Consider the following 26126-nt stretch of genomic DNA (forward strand, 5'->3'; position numbering starts at 1 on the left):
ATTGAGCGATTCTGGTTCCTAATTGAGTTCACACTATTTACCTACCACAAAGTTAAACTGCTTGGTGAAATATATCTTATATCAGATTGAAAACCAATATTAGAATCAATGGGACACTAAATGATCAGACACTCTTGAGCTTTGACCTTGTTGAGCACTGTCAGAGTGGAACAGCCAGTGTGTCCAAACACTTCGCAATGATCCAGAAAGTGGGTCATTAACACATTTTGTCATGTTATGCAATATTCCCTTCCCCGCTAAACTGGGCTTTTTTCCAGGTCCGGTAGCCAACAATAAATCAATCACAGTCTCTCATAAGCCTTTTGACTTGAATTCTATCCTGTAGGTTGGGTAAAAACCAGCAGAAATCACTGCAGGAGGCGAGGCAGGAGGGGGCTAGTGGTGACTGCTGTTTAGGAGATGTTTGCTTGACCCACAGCCATTCTTGCTGACATTCTTTACGGACTCCTCTTCATTATCTGTAACAGAATCTTCCTCTTCTTCATCACTCCGGTCATCTTTCAAGTCCTAGGGAGAAGAAAGCACTGTGAGCATATTCCATACTTGCAGTGTTTACTGTCTAATAAGTTACTAGTTTGCTATTATCAGTGCAGTATGGACCCTCCAAAAATACCTACAGGTCCTAGACAGGCAAGTCATTTATTTTTAATGTGAAGTGGGTATCTGGACTTTTGCAATTGCTCTGAAAAAACAGCCAGTTAATGTCATTAGTTAGATGCCCTCATTTGTAATTGCAAGATGAAAAGATGATGCACAGAAGTTACAGAAAATGAACTCCTTTCTTTGAATTTCCCCTTCTCCTCCCTTCCATTCGCCTCAGCAAAAGAAAATGTGCTACATGGAACAAATGAAAGGGGATCTCTACATACACTAGACAGTATCAAAACTACTCCCAGAAACACCCCTTCCCCCAACATGGAAGCTGATATCCAAGGAGAGGCCAGCTAACAACACTTTAATCTTGCAGAACCTAATGTTCTTCTGACAAAATTTCTTCCGTGACCTTGGCCCAGTCATTTGACCTTTTCTTGCTTGTTTTCGCTTTCCTTTGTAAAGTGTTACTAGTAATCCCTGGGTGCCATGGGATTAATTAACCATCATGAAGTGCAGTGAAGATGAAAAGAATATTGTATAAAAGCTTAATATAGTGAATACACTCACCCAAACACAGGAGTCGAGAGGCTGCCTGCTTCTGACAGGTGTAAACTAAACAGTGACCACTTGTGCCAGCATCTCCTGGTATTAACTTTACCCAGAGAGACTTACTGACCCTAAAATATTCTCCCCTGCTTGATGGTGTATACATCACATCAACAATTGCAAAGGTCACGTCTATACACAGCTATCATATACACCTCGGGTATATCACCCTGCTCAGGGAGTTGCCAGGGAGGAGGAGGCGGCTGCTCCGTTAGCAGGGATGAAAGGGGGTCAGTGAGAGAATCTGCCCTTACAAAAATCCCTTCCCAGTGCTATAGGAACAACTTCTACCCTTTGGCAATCACGCTTCGTCCCCAGACAGTCAAACATGGCACTTGCTGCTTAATGTTTCTGCCACGCAGAGAAAAGACATTGTGTCTGCCCAGCATTTCACAGCAAAGGTTAGAGGTAAGACACTTCCGTGCTATTTGTCACAGCACATAAAATATACCATTAGTCTCCTGTTTCTCAAGTCCTACTATAACCCAAGATTCTACAACGTGTTTAGAAGTTTGGTTCAAACAATGAAGGCTTTGGCATTAAAACCAAACACCTTTATTTCGCATTCAGTGCAAGAAGCTCTCAAGAGCAGCACCTGCCTCCCTGGAAGGACCTTCCACACCAAGCGCGGCCCTGGTCTGCGGACCCAGGGCAGGATGCTCTCATTCAAGATGCTGTAAACCAGGTAAACTCCTCCTTGTGCCTCAGCACTGACTAAGAATGGAAAGGAGATCAAAGTAGGCACCTACGAAATTTCTTCCATCTCCAGCAGTTTCCTGTGTGATTAGCAGCTGCCACCAGTTGTCTCTTCCAGTTACTTGGAAGGTGCCTGGTAGACCTTCTAGTTCTTGTATTGGAAGAGATGGGGAAGTCATCCCCTCTCCAGCATCGTATGATCTAATGGACCACTTAAACCCAATTTCCTTGTAGCTGAGGATCAAAACGTGGCTCCTCACGCTGTGGCTGTGACCTACTAGCACCAGGGTATCTAGTTTGTTAATGGGAACTCCCCAGATTTAACAGCCAGCTGATCGGTGGCATCAATGTTCAAGTATTGAGGACTGCAGGTGTCATGGGGTCTTTTTGTAACATGTGGGTGTTTGGCCTGCAGGACTCTGGTGAAGGAGACCTGAGGCTTCTCTCCTAAATCTGGTCTCCTTGTCACCTGTCGGCACCTCAACTAAACAGGCACAGACTGCACATTCTTCCTGCTCCTGGAGTGATGTGCCAGGGGCAGAGATGAGATACAGAAATTCCTGCCCAACCTGTGTCTGCTCTTGGAATGAACGAACAATTTCACTTTCTCAGCTTGCTCCTCTGAGGTCTTTCTTAAGCACCTAATGCATACAGAGAAAAATCAATGACAGCTCAGTAATAACTCATCCAATTGTAATCTCATATCCCTTTATATATTACACTTCCAGAAAAATGTATTGGACTAGAAAGAAAATTAAAGCCTAAACTCTGTCTCATCCAAAACTATAAACTTCCTGGAGATTTTCTTTTGCCTTTTCCCTAACAACATATAAAGGGCATCAAAACAAACAAATCTTACTGTAAATACTGTAAAATAAACTTGGCATGCCATCAGTTAGAGAAAAGGAAAGACAGCCTTTCCCACACAAACAATTTATGAGGTTCTGCCTCCTTCAGATCACCTCTCTCGCTCCTGGCAGTTTTGCAACTTGTATCTGCAGTAAAAGACAAATGTTGAGGGTGTGGGGGGAGCCTTGTTGCTTTTTTTGCCACCTGAAAAGTTTCAGGAAAAAATAGAAACTAAACTTAAGTAGAGATGCTGCTGTTACTCAGGCACAGGCTTCGGAATAGCTGGCAACCTGCTCTGCCCTCACTGACAGCTGATATGTGACATCCGCTCCTGTCTCCTATAGGAACGGGCTGGCATTTCCAGTGTTGAACTGGAAACACCATTTGCTTCTCAGCTTTAATGCTGTCAAGCCAGATGCTTTGATTAAAGGCACTATATGTAGTAATTAAAAAACATGTAAATGTGTTGTGTTTTTTTTCCAGCGCACTGCAGATCCCTGTGTTTGAGATAGTCCTACAAATTTCCAAGCACCAGGAATTAAATTTCTATGTAGTCTGAAGCAACTATCGCAAGTTTTCTTAATTCTGGGAAAGAATACCACTTAAAAAATCCTGATACTAACCAAGAAAGAATGCTGCCAAATCAAATCTGAAATCTTATGATATTTTTAATCATGAACCTGCATCCTGACTGAGTGACCCTACAAATTCTGGCTTTAGCAGAGTCTGGCCGTTCTTGGGTAGCTTAAGTGACAGAACAGAACTTTAAATAGTAATACCTTCATCTGTAACTAGAAAACCAAACAATCCTGTCTTGGCAAACTGTTTAACAGACCATTATAAATATATTAAGATATCATAAGTGAAGTTTGTGCCTCTGAACTTTGACCTTCTGAGAATAACAAAAAATATAACGTTTCTTGGATTTCCCCTGCTTTAATACCAAGATGTTTTCTCTGAGCCCCTCACATCATATATTATAATTGTGTTTTCCAACTCAAAGACTCTGCTCTTACTGTCCCTGAGCAACAACAGATGAATGTACTATCAGAAACACGAGCTGGCAAACTGTAAATACCGCAACTGAGACCATCATTAATACTCAAAGCTTTGGTTTAATGGCATCAGCTGCATTTATTATACTTCAGATGGTTTAGGGTAACAGACAAAATGGATGTGTGTATTTTATGTTCTGGATGACTAACCAATTTAATCTTTCTAAATGGATGAATGGTTTCAAGGTTTATGAGAAGCAACACTAATGCTATAAAGTCTGCAAAAGAACCATTTGTAGTGAAGCCAAAGCCGCAAACTTTTATAATCTTTTTTTCCTTTTGTTTAACCCTTCCACCTGCTGCTCAGTCTGCCTCTTTCAGTTAAATGAACCGTATTTATTAAGGTTGTTTTGGCTTCTTGTGTTTCGCTGCTGTTAGAACACATATCATTCAAGTGCTGCATCTGATTATATGAATAGGAAAGGACCTTCCAAGAGACTTCACTGAGGGAAAAGACTTCTGAAAATTAAGAAATTAGCAAACTCCATGGGCCACTTCCCAGCCTCTCGTAAGCAGACATTGGTCAAACCTTCACCTAAACTAACAGAGAATTTCCTCCTAATTGAGCAAGTTTGTATCTTGATAAAGCGCTGGGAAATCTCTTCCCTGTTGAGAAGCTCTTGGCGCTCCATGGGGAGAAGGACACGGTGGTTACAGCGGGAAGTGTAAGAGCAGAGGGAAAGACATTGCTGAGCAGTGTAAAAAGAAAAAAAAGACCAAAGAATATTGTAGCAACATGGATTGATCCCATCAACAGTGAGGAACCCTGGAGGATGATGCAGGCTTGCTGTGCCTCACCGCAGCACAAAGCGGCCGAGATCAGTCCAGAGGGTTCATCCTCCTCCTCGCTGGTGTGGCCGTGGCCGTGTGGGGCTGAGAGAGCTCTCAGGTCTAACAGACTGAGGGGATCAACACTGGCTCGAGGTTTCTCAGCAGCATAAAGGGATTCCAGTTTTGGCCCTGACTGGACAAGACTACAACCAATTGGTTTTTAAGGTTAAGCATAATTTATGTCCATGCAGTTAACTGGATTTCTTCTACCAAGTACAGATATATAAAAGCAATTCACAGCTAATTCCAGAATTTTAATTACGTGTTTTCCAATTTGGTGAAATTTAGAACTTTTTTTGGATTTTCAAGTATTTATTCTTACCCTTCAGTTGGAATTTCCTGACTCTTAAATGTATCTTATATTGAAATCAGAATGCCCTAAATCTTATACCTTAATTCTACCTTAAGAGCATTTTCATCTAAATATCTACAAACATATTGACTAGATCTTGATTTTTCAATGTAAAGACAATAAATTCCACAGCACCTGCACATATGGAAATAGCTTGCAGTACAAAGATGAAAGCTATTAGTCAGGTCAGCAACCACTGACTCAAATAAAAGAGATAATAAACAAGAGAGAGAATAAAAAGTCAGTCCAAACAGATAGAAGGGGGTACTTTTCTAACAAATAATACTATAAAGTTGATGAATTTCTGAGTTCAACATGTTTAATTCAACATCAATAATTCAACTCAGCTGACATATGACTTAATATGCCTTTACTTTCCTGCAGAGACTAAGCAATATACATTTGGATTCAAACAAACTGTTCTATATTTCCAGCCTGGAAGATTTTATTGGAAAATATATTTCCCTTTTCAGCTTATACACACTAGGCAATGTAAATAACGTTGATGTTCCATGGAAGATGCACTGTTGGACTCCGCTTTCTACAGTTTTTAAATGAAGATACAGACTTTCTAGATTAATTGTACTGGACACCGTGTGGCCCAAACTCCCCTTATTAAAACTCTCTCTTCCATGTAATACCCATTCCCCAAGCTTCACACTGGGGGATTACAGAGAGAAATCAAAGACAACGTGTTAAAAACAAACTAAAAGTTACACCAATTCAACAAATATCAAAAAGAATAGTCTCATAAAACTGGATGTTACTACTAGAATATGTCCCTGATTTTGACTGAAGGAATACATTTAACCTCAGAAAAATACCCTTTGAGTTGTCACTCAGCATAACACACCTGTAACTGGAGCTGTAATACCCTGACTGTGCAGAAGAAATAAATCACTGTTTACAGTTAATCAGGTACTCTGTGGTTTCACATAAGGTCTGCTGGCTGTGTTATTGAAATCCACTAACTAAACCTTGCGCTCAAGTGTATGTGGCTTTACGATAATGTCAAAAGCCCAGGAGGTACTGAGTGAGTCATAATGTCCCACTGCTTTTTGAATTATTCCAATTTTAAATCCACAGTTGGCAAAGAAACAAAGAACAATATAATAGGCATTTGATGCTGTTCTCTATAGTGAACTTTTTTTTACCCTAGGACAGAACTTGCATTAAGCCAAGCAGTTCAGTGGTACGAACTTGTATCAGAACATGCACTTTTATTCCTTATAAATGCCTTTTTGGCTTCAAAACAGCTGATCAGACACTCACGCTTTTCTCGGTGAGGTATGATACTGCGCTTAAGATGAATGTTTTGAAATAACACAGCTGCTAAAGATTATTCCTACAGAAGCCTTCTAGCTCTGTTAAACTAACCTGAAACCACAGTGTCCAACCATGTAACTGATGGGCACTTCTACCTAATGGGTGCTATAAGGTGCTAATTTCTCTATTTTCATTGTTAGGATGCATTCTGTTCCTTTCGGGATGGATCTAAAGGTTATCTTCATACTTAAACATTATCAATCTACTTTTCAAGTCACATGCCTAACAAGTAATATCTTTTCATTTGACATTCATATCGCAATACCTAAAATCATTTCAATACAGTATTTCTAAACACCCTGAGCTCCAGGCTGGATATAGAATACTTTAAGAAGTACCTAAGGAACAAAGTTTCTTAAATAGCATTAAAAGTCCCTAAGACTTCCGTGCTTAAGAGGCCCGGTGGGGGATTTACTCCTCTGAAGTTCCGCATTCTGAGAGTGGGGCATCTGCTCTGATTTTTTCATCTCTGACAGCTCTATAATGAACAGAAAGAGAAAAGGGTGTCCCTGGATAATGTGTGAACTTGGCGTGTGCTGTTCTTAGAATTGTGTCTTGGAGGTGAGACTGCTCCTGTTCAGATTTCCTCCCTCCTTTGCATGTAATAAGGATTATGGAGCACTCCTAGGAAAACACTTTCTTCAAATAGCAGAGTAATATCAATTAAGAAAGGAAATCGCTCTATCACTAACTAGCTTTTTTTTCAAGGTATTTTTTTTTAAATCAGTTCAGCAGTACTGTGAACCCCTCTGAAAGTATGAGAATTACTCACCTCATAACAAAGTCACAATTCAAACCTCTGCAGCATATATTAAAAATAGTAAATGAAGGCATCAGAAGTTCTGCAGAAGGCCTAGGTTTGCTCTGTGAATTGGTTTTTGGCAATTGAAAAAATAAATACATATGCACGCTATTACACATGTATAGTTTTTATGTAGGTGCACATGTATAAAACTAGCAACAAATGGAACATTCAATAAATATCCTGCTAGAAAGCTAAAAGATATGAGCAGTTAACAAGGGAAGTCAGAACAACTGTCAGCAAATGCCCTTCTGTGAACAACAAGGTAAATCAATAAATTATAAAGCAAAAACTTCACCAACATTTGTCTCTAATCTGAATTGGGAACTTTTGCATAAAAAAAAAGAGTCATTTAGATGAGGGAATCTGCTAGAAGTGGAGCTGCCTTGTGCCAGACATACGTGCAGAGAGAGGGGCGGGGGTGCTTGTTTGGCCAGATCCGTTGCTGGTGAAAACAAACACGATCCCACTGACTTCAAGTCAAACTCATTTCTACCAGCTGAGAACCTGGCTCTGGATCAACAACTTCTGCTGCAGCGCCTGGGCAGGCAGCTCTGCTTTCAGAATTACACACATTAATAGCTGTGATTTTCTGTTCTTAGAGGCTGCGGTCATCTGCAGCTCCTCCTCATGTCAAACTCAGTGACTCTGGAACCATTTGACTTTTATTGCAGCACAGAAGGGACTTGCATGGCCCCATTTACAGCCCAGCTCATGCAGGAGGGGCACAGGGAGCACCCACACACCCAGTTTTTGTTGGACTGTGGCCACGGGTCTGACTCTGCCCTTGCACAGTCTCCTGTGTGCACAGCAGGGCTGTGGACGGGTACTTTGTCCTAACAGTCCCACCCCAGCGCACCTTCACAGCCTATCTATTCCAATCAAACAATAAGAAGTGATTTTCTTCAGTTTCTTGTTAGTTCATTCCTCCATAATGGTCCTAAGAGTCCTTATGCTTTCTAAACTTTACCTGATTTTTATATAATATTCAAGTGAAAGGTGGTGTGGAATTATGGGCATTCTAAACAGAGCTTATTTATTTATTTATTTAAAATCAACATTTCAGCAAAGACCATTGTTGCTGTTTTGAAATCTGAGAAGTGTGTTTGAGCATATAGTGTAACAGACTTCCCTGGAAAGTCATTGCTCAGCTGCTGATCCCCTTTCATAGTCTGGAGTAAAAAGCAGAGGCTTAAATAGCAACCTGCCTTTTAACTCACAGTGCCAGGCGATGCACCGGATGAAGCAAAGGAGACCAGACAGCGCCCTGGGATCGACACGTAGCATTTGCGTGTTAAAGATCTGGTGGCTTTTCCTCTTCCACGGGCTCTGCTGAGTTACACACTTCGACAACACACACTACTGAGGTCAGCCCTGACTTCAAATCCCCAGCAAGGACAGGACCCCAGAGCTCCTCAGTGTGCACACAGCGGCTTTTCTCCTTTTTGCCTATCATCGTAAATACCAGCCAGCAAACTCCTCACTCTTTTATGCTGTCTTCTGCCTGCCTCTCCCCCCTCCTCCCTCCAATGAATTTGGCAGCATGAAGTGAGACATGTAGCCAGGCTTTGGGCTTAACGAGATCGCTGTAGCAGAATGGGAAATATGCAGATGAAAGAAAGTCAGAACAGGAAGCAATTTCCCTTTACTGGGGTACGAGGCTTCACGCTGCTGACCTGGCTGGCTACCTCCCCTCTCCAGGCTAGTAAAAACCCCATGTCCCAAAGGCAATCGTTTAAATCAACCGGGAAGGTTCCCAGATAGACTGGTTTTCATCTAGAAGAGGGAAAACCTTCACTTGTTCTATTTTTGCCCCTAATAAGCTATCCTCTTGAGAAAACCTGCTATAAATACATATCTGTGGAGAATCAACAAATTCAACTTCGCCATAACACATTTTCCCTTAAAATGGGGAGAAGTCAGCCCCTACTAATCTACTTCCATCTGTCTTGTGCTTGTGCTAAACCTTCACTCACGGACCTCAAAATCCATATGGGGGCATCAGTGTGTACTGGCCCTTCTCAGTCTAGAAAGTAACCACAATATCTCCAGTGAAAGCATTTCCACAGCTTCCCAATCCCACAGAGTCATGAAATTGTAACTAACGAGATTATCATATATTTTATATAAATACACATATATATATACACATATATATACACATATATACATTACTGCTTTTCAAATGACTACTTGGAATTAAGGCAAACACACTTCTTGGTCCCTTTAATCAGCACCCTGATAGCCACTGGCACAGTACAGCCTTAACAAAATACAAAAGTAAAGTAAATAAAACTTATATGCCTCTCACTTAGGAAACTAAACTCTGTCCTCTGTTTAACTCCTGCAGAATAACATTTTCCTGAAATAAATTACTTCTCACTGAATGTGTTAATTCTCATTAAATTTCATTTTCCTATTATAAATGTCCTGAAAATAGATAGATTTTTTTTTTTTTTAATTTTTTTTACTGCTTCAGTAAGAAGAAAAAAAACAATGGGCTGAAAATCTGACTCTTTAGGAGACCAATAAACTGCTGTGCGTGCCCAAACTGAATATATGTTTCATGTCATGCTTCATTTTCACCTCCCAGTAATTGCAGGGAGTGCAGCAGTGCAGCACTGTTGCGCATGTGACGACCCTTCGCAGCTCAGGTTCAAAGTCCGGGTTTATTAGCTGGGAGCAGTTGGGCTCAGCTCACCCACCATGTGGCTGGTGCACCCCGAGCAGCTTCAGCACGTGAACATCGGATCCCATTCTATTTGCCACAATAGAGATTTTAAATGTAATCTCTTTAGAGGCCATTTCTAATTTCACATTACATAGAGCTTTTTCCTCTCTGTAATTTTAAAAATAACATTTCTCTTTAGGGTTAAGTATCTCATATTGTGCAATGTTCGATGAGAAAGTCAATGCTGCCTCAGCTTAAGTGTTCACAGCCACTGCACTCTGGGGTGAGCAGGGGCTGAGGAGCGACTCTTGCTTAATAAAGCTAACCCAGTAGTTTTTAACCACTGTGGTCTAATTCTAGAGGACATAGGCCTGATTCTAAAGGTAACAGTAAGGAAAGCAAAGCAAGTGCTAGGGGTTTAAATTTGTCATACAGAAGTCTGTACTTCCATGGGTAAATGTTCAAGGACTTGCAAATAAAAAAAGCCCCACCATTGCTTTAAAGAACGTGCTGTGGGACTGTGTTTCATGAACAAGAAAATTCTCACCCAAGTTCAGCACTGAAATTCCATATTCCCAGGACCCATGTGGTTGCAAAATAAATACAAGATTGAAATGAATTATTAAAAATAATAGTTATATTTGATGCAGACAGATCAGGTACAAAAAAAAAGGAGGAAAAATAATAAAAGGATCTCAGGGAAGGAAAGTTGTGCAGAGGCTGAGGAAAGTCTGAATAGCCTCAGACTAAACTCAGCTGAAGGTGTTTGCCAGGAGCAGGTAGAACGGCCTCTGGGAACTGTACGGTTTAATTTAAAAACTTACACAAAGGGTTATAGCAAGTCTCTAAAGAGATAAACTCACAACAAGAAAGACAGAAAGTAATATAGGCCAGCACCTCTGCTGGGGTAAAGAATCATTATTCTTCAATAGAAGTAGCAAGGGCACATTTATACAATCATATTACATCTGTGTTCCAAAGGACTTTCAGGCCTTGCTGACACATAAGTATTAAAACATATTAAGTATTTGAGTCCATGGTCATGTTTTTAGGGATATAATTTTCGTAGTACAGATAAGGGAGTGACTGATTTAAGGAGTTTTTATATGGTTAATCACTTTTCATGGCAAGGACTCTACTGGTATCCCAGTATCTGTATATAAGAAAGAATGCTGACTCAAACTGGCAGAGTTTTCTCAATAGGGGCGCAATCGTCGGGCTAAACAAAATGCTGAAGTAGAAGAACGATTGCTGGAAACAGCAAAAATATCCTAACGAGTATTTCACAGCTCTCATTTCAACCCCAAAATGATATTTTCTTATAATTTCCAGCTACTGCTACTCTGTCATTAGTCATTCTTTGAACACTAACTCTCACTGTTCCCTGGGGAATTTGGACCAAATAAAGAATTAAAAAGAACAACACAAAAACATGGAAAAGGATACAGCCAAGCAAAATCATTAAAAAGCCTGCTTACTGAGTCCAAAATACCAAAGGAATAGTGAAGATACATATGTGGTACCAGCTAGTTTTTTTAAAGAGCGGCAAGTCCAAAAGCCTGTTGCACAGCGGTACGGGGGCTTCTCTGCCTCAGGAACAGGAAAGTACTGCAGTGAATCAAATAAAACTGCAGCCAATGACTCCTAAATAATAATGACCATTAGTAAGAAGCTCAATGTGTTACTTGAAGGCAATCTGATGGTGACAAAACAATGAAAAGAGAAAGAAAACATATTTCTGGTCACATTACAGTCTGTTAAAAACCTTCTGCCATTGATGGACTTTGCATCAGCCCTGAAGTATCTGAGTCATGTGGACATCATGCTCGTTTCCTACAACTTACACATCTCTTTCAAGATTTAAAGCACTGTAGTCTCAAAACCTTAACTTGGCGTGTAATGGTTTTAACATATATTTTACGTCTTAATTTGCCATAATAATGTGGCTATAAGCTGCTGTCATTCGCTCCCTTTTTCTGACCTTGGAAATAAAATGTTTAATCTCCACGGGACTTTCCTGGCGAGATATTTTAAATCAGTGCATATGTACATACTTCTCTATATGTTTTTTCAATTTTCCTAAAATATTCTCATATGTGCAGACATGATGACTAGACATGTTTCAGTGGTGCTTGAAACTTGATACAAGTGGGTAATTTAACCATGTAATTGAACAATATTACAGAAACACACGGAGTTTCCTAGCAACAAAAGGCCTTGGACATCAAGATGGCAGTCAGCAGCGAACATTGCAATTGTCTGACCTAACCTGAAAAGAAATCACACCGGAGAATGTCCCTCTTTCCCTCACAGAACTGATCTAAGATACATGGTACAGGTCTGGCCTCGAAGGGCTTTTCTCACATGTGTATGCCTTACGCATGGGTTATAAAATGTCCTCTAAGAAAGAATGTTTGGGTTCCTTTTGGGTATTTTTATATTTTCCAGCAGGAAGAACAGTCTTGGATTTGAAGAGTAAAGCACAGAAGAAGCTACCAGCTCACCAGGCTGCAGTACTCAATATCAACTCTGTATTCATTCCTGTCTTTAACAAACCCTCCTGCCACAGCCTGGAGATACGAGTATTGACTCTGGATCCACAGCTCTAAGCATGATGTGACACGGCAAAGTGTGACCCTTCAAATAACAGCAAAGGGGACTCGATGGCTAGGTGACATCCTGGCAACCTGCGCCCTCCTGTTCATGTTCCCACCTTTCATGTCTGACCCAGACAAGTCCTTTAACAAGAGACAACAGCACTTCCCAGTAAGAATAAATACATTCAAGCCCACTGACTTTCAGATGGTGCAATGACATGGTCCTGAAGGGTACAAGGAAGGTACCCACCTGCCCTGGCCAGATGCGAGGAGCTGCTAACTGCTGCATTACAGTGGTTTTCATTGCTGCTCCCACCAACATGGGGTGGCTCAAGGCACAGAGTGCACCGAAAAAATTCCTTACACCCTCGCAATGCTCAGAGCTTCCTTCAGTTAAACGACAACATCAGTCCCTGTTCCCAGTTACACCATGACTTCATTTTTCCATCTGAAGTAGCTAACTGCTGCTTCAAGAAAAATGTCAAAAATCGCCTGTTTTCTGAATGAAAACTTAAAAGCCTTGGGCAGAGAAACACGATTCTTCTAATACAAGGATAATGGTTTACTGGTATTTCACTAAAATAGCAACGGCTATTTGTGTGGAGTATGTCTATAACAAATATGTCAGTATAAAAATGCTGCCTTGCAAACACCATTCTTTTCAACGTTGCCTTTCCAGCTCTGGAGGCCCTGGCTGCTTTCACAGCCAAGTTTGCCACCGCTATGGAAAACAGGCCGCACATGCAAGCCAGCTGAAGTCATAGCGACCGAAAAGGGCAAGGGCTGCTGCTGCTACCACCGTAAAAATGTTATTTGGAAACCGTCTTCTCAGAGAGCTGTATAAGGAATCAAAAATTCATAGGAGGGATGAAGGCTCGATGTTTTCTCATTTTTAAGCAATGACTAATACAAAAAAAAAAAAGGCTCTTATCTCAAAATAAAACATTTCTGCCCCTTACAAAGGCATATAAGCAGGCAGGGCAGAATGGCCTAATATAGCTGGCCTAGGAATGTCCTCTTCACAACTGTATCTGAAGACCTTGCATTGTACTCCCATAAACTCCACCAATGCAGATGGACAACTATGCCAAAGCCTTCCTCTTCCTCGGCTGGACAGCAGAGGGATGTCTCTATTGATTTCATCAGAGGAGTTATGTGAGAACAGCACAGAGACCAGGCCAAAATCGAAAAGAAAGTGAGAAGAACTCAACCACTTTAACACTCAGTAAGCCAGGCCATAAATAATGTTGTAATTAATCTAACAGAGGTAAGTGACAGGCAAGACAGACAAGCTTTTCAGCGTCTAAGGGAACACAGAAGCATGTTTTAGAGGCAGAACAACACAAGCCATTTCTTCCACAGATTTGTCCCTTATGTACAGCTGTTTGCTGCCTAACAAGGGTTGAGTTTGTAACTGCACTTTTCTTCCAGGGAAAACACTGGGTCTGCCAATGATATCCAGCTGTCTATCTGTGTAAGATTTGAAGGAATCCAATAGTCATAGGATGATTCTTGTTATCAAACAGCAACTCAATATGGGTAGAAATGAATATTTCTATTTCCTTAAGATGCTTCACAGCATTAACTGCTTCAGATAAAAGGGCAGAATCAGCTCAATTAAGTTTTTGCATCCTGATTCTCAAAATAAATACCATTTTTCAATAGCACAACTTCAGTTTCACCTCCATGAGCAAAACACACCTGTCAATGCTCATGCCAAAACTAGACACATGTTCTCCAAAGTCTTTTTCTAAATGCTTTTTGCTAAATGTTTTATCTACACTGCAGACTTCATGACAAGAGACCTTGTAAAAATGTTCCTACTTCAGGCAACCAAACAAGACCTACATGGCAGCAAAGTTTTCTTCATAAGTTTTTCCCATAAGAGTTTTCTCTGCAAGGCAAAAGCAGATTATGGCAGCACCAGCCTTGCTCTGTTTCTCTACTCCAGTTGAATATCACAGTATTTCACTGCGGCATATTCTAATACCAGACCAGCTTCATACGGTTTTCTGAATCCAAACGTGGTGTTCAAGTATAGCTGACCTCAGATTCAGACAAACTCATAGAACTTTGACTACAAGTTTTCAGCAGTATTTAAACATCTCACCACTCACCTCTCCTCTCATTTTTTGGTATGTTCCTAAAAAGCCCAATGAGAAAAGTTTGCCTTCACTTGGAACACAGGAATTTCTAAAGAGTTCTGAGTAATCTTAGGGCTTCAGTTTTTTGGAGAGCACATTTCTCATTTGCTATCTGAACAAATCACCATACACAGGCAAAAGAAAAGGTTTTAGCTGAAGCTTTGATATTCTGATCTCAGACCTTAGGTGTGACAATAAAAGTAAGAAACCACATTTGAACATCTCTATACTTGGTAGATTCCTATCAAAAGTTCTAAAATGAAGTTCAGGAAAACAAGATAAAATTCCAAGTAAATCTATTGGAGGTATTAGCATCTGTTTGATACTTCACACGTCTTGTTGGAGAAACAAAATTGCTTACCTTTAAGAAAATGAACCTTTTCAAAATCTTGAAAATTAAGGAACCCCAATATAAATGCAAGCCTTGAAGGATCAATAGCTGCCCATTGAAAAAAAAATATGCTATGACAGGAGTCGTGGAGTAGTATGTGGGCTGATACAACGTGGCACGCAGAATCCTAAAAACAAAAACCAAACAAACAAAAAAGAAAGGTGACTGTTATGGTACAAGATTTCTTCTCTACACTATTTACAACTATTTCTAATTTCACATTCCAAACTGATTAAGTATTTCCACAAAATATTAAAAAGCTCTGCAAAGATGACAGATTAATTAACAAGCCCTGTCTTAACTAGATTATGCATCTCCATTGAAATACAGACTTCAGAAGATGAGAAATTTGAGTCTTGCACGTAAGTATTATAAATAAAGTTAGTAGAAAAAAAATCCCATTATTCTAAATCTTGAGCTCTGTGTGGTCTAGATACTATGAAACACAGAGCTTGTCTGTGCCTTTTTTTAATGCAAAAATCTTTCTAATCTGAAATCCACACTCCAGAGCAAATCCTACAGGCTTTACAACAGGGCTTTTTGTTAATTAACATATGTTTTGTCCATCTTGAGACTTCACTACTTCTATATCATTTGGGGCTTTCTTCCTTTAATCTCACCCTGTTTTGCTTCCAAACTCAAGAACGAGAAATTCAGCAAAACAAAATGATTGGAGATCACTTGTACAGTTAATCAAAAAATAACAAGAGAGAGACATCAGCATTTCTGTAAGAAAATACTCCAGGAAATTAAAACCTCGTGTTGATCAACATTCAGAACTATTAATTTAACCAGCTTGAGTCTCTAAGGGTTTGTCCACATGCAGGGAGGGGCATGAAGGCAAACTAGAGCAAGTTAACGAAACCGTGAATGTGAAACACATTAAACGCTTTTTAAAAGCTAAACATGTTAAGCATTAAGCACACTAAGCACCCGTGTGGATACCCCAAAGCAGGTTAAATCACAGCGCCCTGAAGTCACCTGAGTATTTAGCAAGTTATGATTTATTTGCACTGACTTTGTAAACTAATCGGTTCCCCTTAACTTCATTGAATGCTCCTCATGTGAGTGAGGTACTACCCAAGAACTAGGTAGCAAAAAGAAGGCTCTACAAAAATTAACTACAGTCGTACAGGAATTACACTGTACTCTGACTTTGCAGCTACAAACGGAGAGATGGAATGAATGGGAAAATTATTTGTCCTATTTAAATAGCTCAACCCTCTCAAAAATGTAGGCGCTCATAGCATTTAACTACAATTTATGAAAATAAGTAATAGGTAAAAGCCTTTATGTAGGTTAGCATATTTTCAAGAGGTTCATTAAAAAACACTATTTAATTAAATTCAATTTTTAAAGAAAATGACAGTTTTTGTCAACAGTTTTTCCTGACCATTAGTATAAAACAATAATGAAAGTTCTGCTGCTGCTCTTCGAAGTACAATCCATTCCTTTCCTTTTTCCATCATAACCAATACTGACCTCTCAATGGGAAGGGGAATGAAATAAAAGCCTATGAGTACATTAAATAGCGCTTACCAGAGGGGGAACAGGATGATTCTTGTGATGAAGAATGCGATAGAAAAGATGATAAAGAGCGTATTGCAGGTTTTCTCCCAGTGAGCGTAATTAAACATTTTGGCTGCCTGCATTGAATAAAAACCATCAAATATATTACAAATATTCTCCGAGATAAGTTCCTTTCTGCATTTTCATAAACAAAGACTCATCTTCCACCTAAGCAGGAAGAAAAATTTCCTCGCTGTTTGACACGTAAACCAGTCATTTTACTGATACCTAATAAAGCAACGTAAAAACAGATTCTTTGTTTATATTTCTCCTTTCATCTCAAAGGAAAGGACTCAGTATCAAAGACCTAAAAGAACAGCTCTCTGATCAGAATATAAAAGTCTTACGAAATCAAAATGTGCTCTAAAAAACAGAGGTAATCCCTCATTCCTGTACCAGATTCAAAACAGGCTGAATCCAAGACAAGCTGCTGGCCATATCTGCATGCTCAGAACGGCAGCGACCCCTTATACACAGGCATTCTGAGGTATGAGTGTTAATGGCACCTCTCTGCACCAAACACAGCTGCCGTTTTCTCCTTTTCGAGTGCTGGAGATTCTACTGTTGTTCTCTATCTCACTAATAAAGATTATAGTTACTGCTTCTCCTCTAGCTGACCTGCACAACTCTCTGTGCTCCATTTAGGAATCACCCTGGGCACCATTGAATGAAATGGCCGTTCTCAAGTGTGAGCAAAGCTTCAGGTCCCAAGGTGAAGTTTGAAACAGCAGTTTGATGAACTTCTGAGCAGCAGGGCTAAATGAAGTTACTCTGGTACCCAACTCCAGTTTCCATCTCAGTGCTGTCCTACCAGTTGTCAGCTCAACTCTTGGTAAGGTCACACAGCTAACTGGACCACAGAGCAGTTCAGGATTAAAAGTAACCCAGCAAAACCTGTATGTGTGAGTTTAATGTGCGCCAATCCCAACTGCCTACAATTAGTTGTTTGAATACAACAGAGTATCAGGACGGTGACAAACAGCAGCCTGTAAGCACTGCTTACACTGGCACTGCCACCAAAAGAGGTGATGAAACTATTCTCTGAATCTTGGCGTTAGAAAACCAGGATAACCCCATGGAAAGAAATCCAGTGTACACTTGTTTTCCAGGAAACCCAGTAGTAAGTGTCCATGACCACAGTGCAGAACCAGACACTTCTTAACCTTAAACGTTTCTAAACATTGTGATTTAGTTCAGGGAAGGGATTTCCCCTTCAGCCCAGGGAGAGAAACCTTTCTTCTGCCAGGAGATACCTGTGATATCTTGTTCAGGGCCAGCCTGAATGTCTCCAGCCAAACATGTATAATGTAGATGTACTCTTGAATCAACACAGGGGTGTGAATGACAACAAAATTAAGAATTTTGGAGAAGTAGCCAAAATTTTGGCTGCTAAATTTGCTCGAGAATTGGTATCATTACAAGCTGTTCAGAGGCTAGCCAACTTGGCCTAATTTTAACAGCAAACCAAGAATAATCCACAGTGGCAGCTGTATTCTCAGTCCCTGCACTGTACTGAAGAATTTTTCTTCTGTTCTTTTCTCATAATGGATTCTGTAACAGACTATCAGCTTAGATTATCTAGATGCTTCTTATTATCTTACAGTTTATGAATCTGTGAAGCCATGTCTCTGTGTGGACAGGAAGGGATCATATGAAACTCGTGGCAAAAAGATTAAAGTGTCACTGAACATAACCTGGGCAACAATCAAAAAAAAAACCAAACTGAAACAGAAAACCCTCCAAAACCACAAACTCCAAAAACACCAACAAAAAAAGCCAAAACAAAAGCCAGAGATGGAGATCAGGGTTACCTCAAGCCAGAAATCTGCAGTGTCGTGCACAAACATCACCAGCGTTCCAACACGCACGTAATTGCCACACCAAGAGCCGCTCATCAACCCAATGGCTGCCAAGTGATGAACGACGTGAGCTAGAAAATCCTGTGAAGGAGAGAAGAAACAAAGGTAGAGCCAAGTCAGTGCAGCCCCTGAGGGTCTCTGTGCAGATGAGGTGACAAGCCACACTTGTCACACACACAGAGATGCCCTGGCAGCCAGAGCACAGACGTGTGCAGGTGTGCCAGGGATGGACTGATGCTGCCCTCATGTGGCTGCACCAAATCCACTATCAGGACAGTGCTTTTCCTTATAAATACTTCCCCCAGTCCCACCCCCCAGCTCACAGAAATACAGGTTCTAGCTACAAACAAGCACCATCACTCGCCTTCCTTCTGTTGTCAATCCCGAGTGTAAATAAGAGAGACCAGTAAAAACCAATCTCCATCATGTAGTACCAATACTGGGATGGCAGCACAGTCTGTAACAAAGAAAAACACAGTTAACTCTGAGAATAGCAAAAAGTGAATGCCAAGTGAAATTACTACTTTTTTCCTTTCCTCGCTTCTTTTGCTCCTCTGCTGAGTCTTGCTTAAAAAAATTGAACTAAGCTAAATCCCTGTTCTGGGCTTCATTAAGAAGGATGTTCTGAGAGCCAAATATTTTAACCTTTACTCAGACCATACTCTCAGTTTCTGCAGTTCCTCCCCTACCTCCAAATTTTAGCATATTTTTTTCCTATGTTTTTGTCAGAGAACTCCACGCTTCTGCCTTTAATTACAAACAACTGCAAATAAATGAAGCCTTCCATCTTGGTGAACAATTAGCATTTTAAACATTCACACATCCCATGACTAAAATGTCAGCTATTTATGCTAAAATCCTATGCATCTGCTTAAGGCTCAATGCTGGGCTTGGCTGCTCCCTTGGTTCAATCATTTCCCAGGTGGCAGGAAGCAGATGTGGTCATCAGGTCCCACAAGTAAGAGAAGCTGGGAATTCTTTTTGTGTTGATCCCTGAGAAGGACAAGAACAAGAAAGCAGTGTGATGGGCCACAGATTTATAAAAATAGGAGTGGGGGGCGAAAAAGAACCTCTGGCAGGTGGGCAAGAAGGCAGTTTGCTTGGAGTCATCTGTTATGGGACTGTTAGTAAAATATTTTCGGAAGAAATAAGAGCATTGTGACACTTGGGAACAACCAGAGTGTTAAGCAGAGATCCCCGGAGGAGGGACTTGATTGCGCCAAACCAAATCACCACAGCACTCCCTCCACGGAGCAATCGGGCCCAGGAGACACACAGCACTTGGTGTAACACTGTTCTGCAGCGCCTTGAAGCACCATCAGCGCTGATGCAAGCTGAAAGGTTCGGCACTGAAACCTGTGATGCAGATAGAATCTACCAGGCGCAACTGGTAACCTGGGATGGGTGGAAATCCCAGCAGTCTGGCTGGAGGGCTGAGCTGCAGCATGGGCAGATCACAGGGGAATCCTGCAACAGCCACCCAGAGGTACCGTGGAAGGGCAAAAGGCTCTTTGGTGCCGCACCTCTCAAGGTGGTGCCCATTGGGAGGGAGAAGAGCTTCTGCAGATTAGCCCTTCCCATCGGGAAATACCTGGGCCGATGGCCCAAAGCCAAAAAGCTCACCTGAAACGGGTAGCCAACCCACGTCTGCCATATGTCGTAAAACCAAGGTTTCTGGGAAGACAGATGATTCAGAGACTGATCAGCTGAGCAACAATAAGCTGTCTTAATGCAATATCTTAAATACTTAAAATTTCTCCAAGAGTAGCAGGCTAAGATGCTACAGTCTCAATAACTATTTTCCACCAATTTCTAAAGTGATCTTACATCTCTAATTTATTATATTGGTCCCAGCTCTTTGGTTTCTTTTCAGGACACCTGAAACGTTCCAGTTCATCATTTCATCATCCAAAGCAGTGGGTGTGTATTTCATTACTGCAATTACTCAAGATATGTTGCCACAGTGATTAGATTTTGTTGTGTTTACCAGCCACACGCATCACTGGTTCATGACAATAAACATTGTTTGGGGAGAAGAGCCAGATGAACGTAGACATGGTAAGAACTGTTCTGCTGCTCAGGAGAAGCATCAATGACACCCCAGGAAGTGCTCATCTAGTTACAAGCAGCCCTCTCCACTGTTATTCCCAACTTCTGACTTGGCAGCAACCCCTCAATAAATAGCCGTGCAATACACCATTGTTGTGACCCCCAAAAGTGCTGCCAGAAAAGGCTTATGGCCTCCTTTGAGAAAACCATGGCTATGGGATGCATTTGTAGGTGTTAACAAGGCAGGTTGTAAAATCACCTGCGGGACTTCTTAAAACTCTCCTTAAAAGTACTGATTGCTCAAGAAGTATTTTATCATAAAAGTTCAAAAGATAATTTAAAAATTAAATAAAACCTCAGTGCACATTGTAGCCTATCGTCTAGATTACATACATCAAAAATCTGAACCCAAAGCGAGTCTTACAATGGGCTTCAAAAAGCTCTAGAAATCAGTCTTTATTTTGTAAAAAGAATATCAGTCCTTCAAAAAATCAACTTACATCGTACAGAAATATAAATCCAACAATGGAGGACGTAAGATAGAATGAAAATCGCCAGCTGCAAAATTAAAATGAAAAAAATGAGAACAAAGAATTACATATTTATAGATATCCTGAGCAAGAATTACTGCAAATAATTGTGTATTACAGATAATCTTCCCATAAACATGCCCTCACTCTATATTAACAGTTGTCACGTATTAACTATATGTGAATTATTAATATTTAAATACTTATGCTTTGACCAATTGCTAAAGCAGTGTATTATTTTACATTATCACTATATATATATATATATATATATTGATTGTGATTAGAGCAGTAATTACCCAGACAGGCAGGAGCTGATCAAGAGAACAGTCACAGCAAATGTAATGAATTCCCTAAAAACTGTTTGATAACATCAATGTTTCCTGCTGCATCAATCCCTCTAGAATATTCACACTAGACTAAGAACATCTCCAGCTCCCTGACTTCAGAAGGTTTTCCAGCCGCATGGCACTTACTCTTCAATCTGATCAGATGCTGTAAGCACCAAGAGTGACTTTTTTTAATTGCTGAGTTAATTTCTTTTGATCTCTCTTAATACCAGTTGTTGAAAACAGGGGAGCCCTATGAAACTTTAACAACAACTACTGGATTATGCTGTGTCTTACTAAAGAGATCTGAATTAACTATAAACCTCAATCTTCTACTAGGTTTGCCAGCATTTAGCCTGATCTAAGCTTCTTTGTGGCTTAAATGGATATCCATCAAGGCAGAAAAACTTGCAGGTTTTCATCACTGATCTGGTAAGTCAACAAAGGGGGAAAAAAAAGAAGTTCCTGTTTATCTTAGCAAACTAAACTTATGCTCTTGCTTATATATGTCAGAGGATGCTGTGATTTGGAGCCAGCAATCAGCGTGGTAATGACCCTGGAGCCTGCGTGGGAGGTGTTGTCCCTGGGACGGGTGCGGCTGGAGGCCCAGCCTGAGCATTCCCACTCCCACCTCCACAGGTGATGGAAAAGTACTTCCTTTCCACGCTCCTCCTTGGCAGGAATAAGCCTGACCTTTCCCAGAGCAGCTTGCCAAGTTCAGCAGGAAAACATCGCAGGACTTCACGTGCTGAGAAAAGTCAAGATCACAGACAGGCACAGGGCCCCAAACCCGGTGAGAACGTTTTATAGAACAAGAGGTATCCTGGAGGAGAGCAGCAAACATCCTCCCAGAAATCCTGAATTTGCTAAAAAGAGAGAGAAACTCAAGAAGAACACAGTACCAATGGATTGAGAAATGTATAAAAAAAGAGATTGCGCTCTTTGGCAAACATTAACAAAGTGCCATATGAGAGAAGATGATGGGAAGCTCTCTGGTTAAAGCAGCCCCTCCTTTCTGAGCCCTGTGGTACCTGGAAGCTGATACTACAGCTGAAAGAATGAGTTCAAAGCCTGAGCCAGCATTTCACAAGAAACACAAACAAACAAGAGATGAGGACGTGCAATGGTGGAGATTAGACAAGATAATAAGTCTCATGCCTGCGGAAGAAGTGAAGGAAACAGTTATAAAATTGCCACTGGTAATAAACCATTGTTCCACTTTTCAAATTTAAATCATCTTTCCTCGGGTGGTTTGAAAATAATACTTCAGAACACCCACTGAGCAGGCAGAAAAATTTAAAGGTACATGGTGGAAATTAGGAGAGCAAATGGAAGAGGGTGGAACTGACAGTAATACCTGGCTCAGAGTTAACCAAGAGATAACTATGAAAAACACCACTGTGCCATGGGACAGTGGATATAGCGGGGCTGATTCTGCGCTGAGTGTAAAGTGTGAGCGGTTTTCTGAACCGGATCCAAAGCACAGAGCACCTAACAAGGCTGTGCCATTAGTCCCCAGCCCTACAAATATATATTGAATGCACTTGGCAATAAACACTCAGTGCTTCAGATGAACTCATGATACACGCAAGATTGCCAGAGCACTACCTCATTTTGCATCTAGCCAAGCCTTGTTATGAATTTGGTGAACAAAACCTAAAGCAAAATTTATCCAAATTCACCAAATTTTACCCAACACGTGCTTTTTAAGCTCTGAACCTGGCCACCAGAGAAAACACCGAACAACGGCGGTGCAGAGGGATTTTCTTATTTAACTTCAAGAATTTCCTCTTCTCTTTCTTTTCTCTTCAATTGAGTCTAACAAAAAAGAATTTAGTAGGTAAAGTTGAAGGCTGGTAAGTCTCTTAAGGCAGAGAAGGTTTCGTGCAAAGGGCTTTCCAAACTCCAGTGTTGCTTAACTGAGAGCATTAATAGCTTAAGTATGGTTTAGATCTGGCTCATCGGATTTTTCCTGTGATTCAGAAAAATGAGCCCGGACATCTCACACTTTCAAAAATTTCATAATGCTCGTAACACCGACTGTTAACATGGAATAACCCTGTTCCTCATTTGTTGTCTTGAGAATTATATCAAATTAAATTCACTGACAAAGAGCAGAACAAGGTTCACAAAATTGCACAAGAGAAACCTGTTTGCTTCATTCTCACTCAAGCTGCCAAGTTTTAATTTCAGCCTGTGGCTGGGTATTACTTGAGATGTGCACCCATGGCAAGTAGGTCTTTTATCAATAGCAGGAAAATTCTTTGTCACTTGTAAAACAAAGTTAACTGATCCACAAAACAACAGCAGAAATAAACCACGGATGTCAGTTTGACAGGACAGTTTCCTCAATTCAGGCTTCAGAACAAAACATCTGTCTATCAACTGGATTTATGCCCAACAGAGAACATCAAATTGTTATCATATTGATTCACACTGAAAATAACCTTGATAAAGTACTCAGCTTTGAACTTTGTAGCTGTACTTTTAACCCCTACTCCTTAAGCTAATATACACTAAAAGGGGTTAGGTATTATAATCATGTGAATTTTTGCCAATGTGTATGCTAGTCAAAATTCAAATACATGAGACATTAGGAAAGTGTTTTACACTGGTGCAAGTGATTTCAGTATCCAAAAGGAACGAGCTCTGTAAGTAAAGCCATGCCCATTTGGGGATTTGCAATTTGTATGAGATTTTGGATAACACCGGAATAGTTAAATAGTAAAATGTTTTGGTATGGGGAAGTTCTCACGCATTTGTGAAAAATCAGACTCTCTAATGCTTTTCTAGTTTTCAATCATATGCAGGAGGTTTCAAACTTTTTAGATGTTCATTACTGTCACTCATCAGCGTATCTGAGCTCATGTTTTACACAGTACCCCACGTTCAAGCTGTGACACTTCTCATTTCAGTAGGATGCTGTGATTCCTGCTCTTGAACTGGCTCTGTACACAAAATAGCATCCCAAAAATGACAGCACGGGTACATTCATACACAAGACAGAAAACATTTGTGCTCCCCTATGATTACTGGCAGATGGAAAAAATATTTTCCTGTTCGCTGCATGTTTTCATTAAGCAGCAGGTAGCAGGAGCCCACAAATAAATCCATTATTACACAATGAAGAAAAGTGTAAAATATTTTTGAGATTTCTTTTTTCAGGACAAACTGTTAACCTAATCTTTTAAAGTCACACCATTTGGAGAAATGCTACCAGATCCTTTCAAATTGTTTGTGTATGCACAAACCAAAACCCTGATCAGACAGACCCAGCTTTCTGTTAATTAGTCCCCCCAAAAGAGTACCTAAGGACCTCAACTGTTTCTTTTCAAAAGAGTAAAAGCCATAATAATCAAAAGCATTGTCTTTTCTTACAAAGCTTCCTGGAATTTCCGAAGCACTGTTGGGATCTCAAGGTTTCGCCGTCTCCTAAACCACTTTTCCACCAAACGGACTGTACAGTTGCACTTTTTGGCAAGGCCTTGAACCTCTGACTGTAAAAACCAGAATAACGTTAGAAACAAGGTATACTCCAATGTCATTTTAATTTATTTTGTAGTTCACAGATTGGCTTTCCGTGATTGTAAGGTCTTAACTTAAAAATATTACTAACATTAACTGTCTACGGCAGTTTACCTTGCAGGCTTCCCGGTTTGAGTGATGTTCACAGAAACCTTGGATTTTCAAGACAGTAATTTACATAAATAAAGCTGGCATGAAACACACATCCACAAACTGTGTTATTGTCTTTCTAGTGGCTTCAGATAGTTTCAAAGATGCAACTTCTACTGCTAAACAAGAGGTTGGGCTGGTGCCATGAATGAACACATGTGGATGTTGTATCTAATATCTTATGTAACTATAACTATTAGATGATAATCGAGTCTCACAGGTGAGATGCAGGCCTGGAATTAAGGTGACCTGAGCTCTGTTCTCAAATCCAATGTACTGTGGTACAGGGCAAGTCAGTTAATCTTACTGAGCAAAATTCAGACTGCCTTTTGACACCTAAAAGTCAATTATGACTAGAGCGGTGCCTAGAAGTGCATCCAGACATTCAAGTGCAAGGGTCAGGTCTCTGCTTTATGCATGTTCTGAAGGGGCAGCCACACTAGTGGTGTGCTAAGAACAAGGCAGGGTGAATCTTCCATTTTTGGGTGCTCCGTGCCCCACATGCAGCAGCCTGTAGGCTTCTTCCCTCTCCTCTGTGCCAAAGCATGAAGGTGTGTGAAGGGTTTGGAGAGGAAGCTGTATGAGGAATGGCTAAAGTCACTTGGCTGGCTCAGCCTGGAAAAGAGGAGACTAAGGGGAGACCTCATCGCGGTTACAGCTTCCTCACAAGGGGAGGAGGAAGGGAAGGTGCCAAACTCCTTGGTGATCAGTGACAGGACCCAAGGGAATGGCAGGAAGATGTGCCAGGGGAGGTTCAGGTCGGACATTAGGAAAAGGTTCTTCACTCAGAGGGTGGTGGACACTGGAACAGGCTCCCCAGGGAGGTGTCACATCCCCAAGCCTGACAGCGTTCAAGAAGGGACCAGACAATGTCCCCAGACACACAGTGTGAACTGTGGGGTTGTCCTGTGCAGGGACAGGGCTTGGACTCGATGATTCTTGTGGGTCCCTTCCAATTCAGGACATTCTATGATTCTATGACCTCTCCTGGGGCTGCTGCAGAAAAGACAGCAGCATTCCACTCATCCCTCGGGAAGCTCCTTCCCTGCAGGGCTGGTATGCAAATAGTGGGTAGCACTCATGCTGCCTCCACCCAAGGTAAGTCCAGTTCAGTTGGTCTCACCCCCTGGAGAAAGCTCTGAAGGCAGCTCGGCTGCCGGGAGGGCAGGGGTGCAAACAG

At 40.9% G+C, this 26126-nt stretch overlaps 1 protein-coding gene across 1 annotated transcript in view; it reads right to left on the reverse strand.

Annotated features, from left to right (window-relative positions):
• Positions 1-396: 396 nt before the first annotated feature.
• The window catches only part of CERS3 (ceramide synthase 3), a gene marked incomplete at its 3' end in the record, with an annotated part of 28649 nt that continues 2919 nt past the window's right edge, over positions 397-26126 (reverse strand). The window contains exons 3-10 of the mRNA XM_080351350.1: positions 24650-24768; positions 20913-20970; positions 19987-20037; positions 18728-18820; positions 18316-18444; positions 16475-16581; positions 14906-15062; positions 397-528 (exon numbers count right to left, since the gene is read on the reverse strand). Of these exons, the coding sequence (XP_080207476.1) occupies positions 397-528; positions 14906-15062; positions 16475-16581; positions 18316-18444; positions 18728-18820; positions 19987-20037; positions 20913-20970; positions 24650-24768 (846 nt within the window). The remainder of the gene's footprint in view (positions 529-14905; positions 15063-16474; positions 16582-18315; positions 18445-18727; positions 18821-19986; positions 20038-20912; positions 20971-24649; positions 24769-26126) is intronic.

This window comes from Nesoenas mayeri (assembly GCF_963082525.1).
Source record: "Nesoenas mayeri genome assembly, chromosome: 11".
Lineage (NCBI taxonomy): Eukaryota > Metazoa > Chordata > Aves > Columbiformes > Columbidae > Nesoenas > Nesoenas mayeri.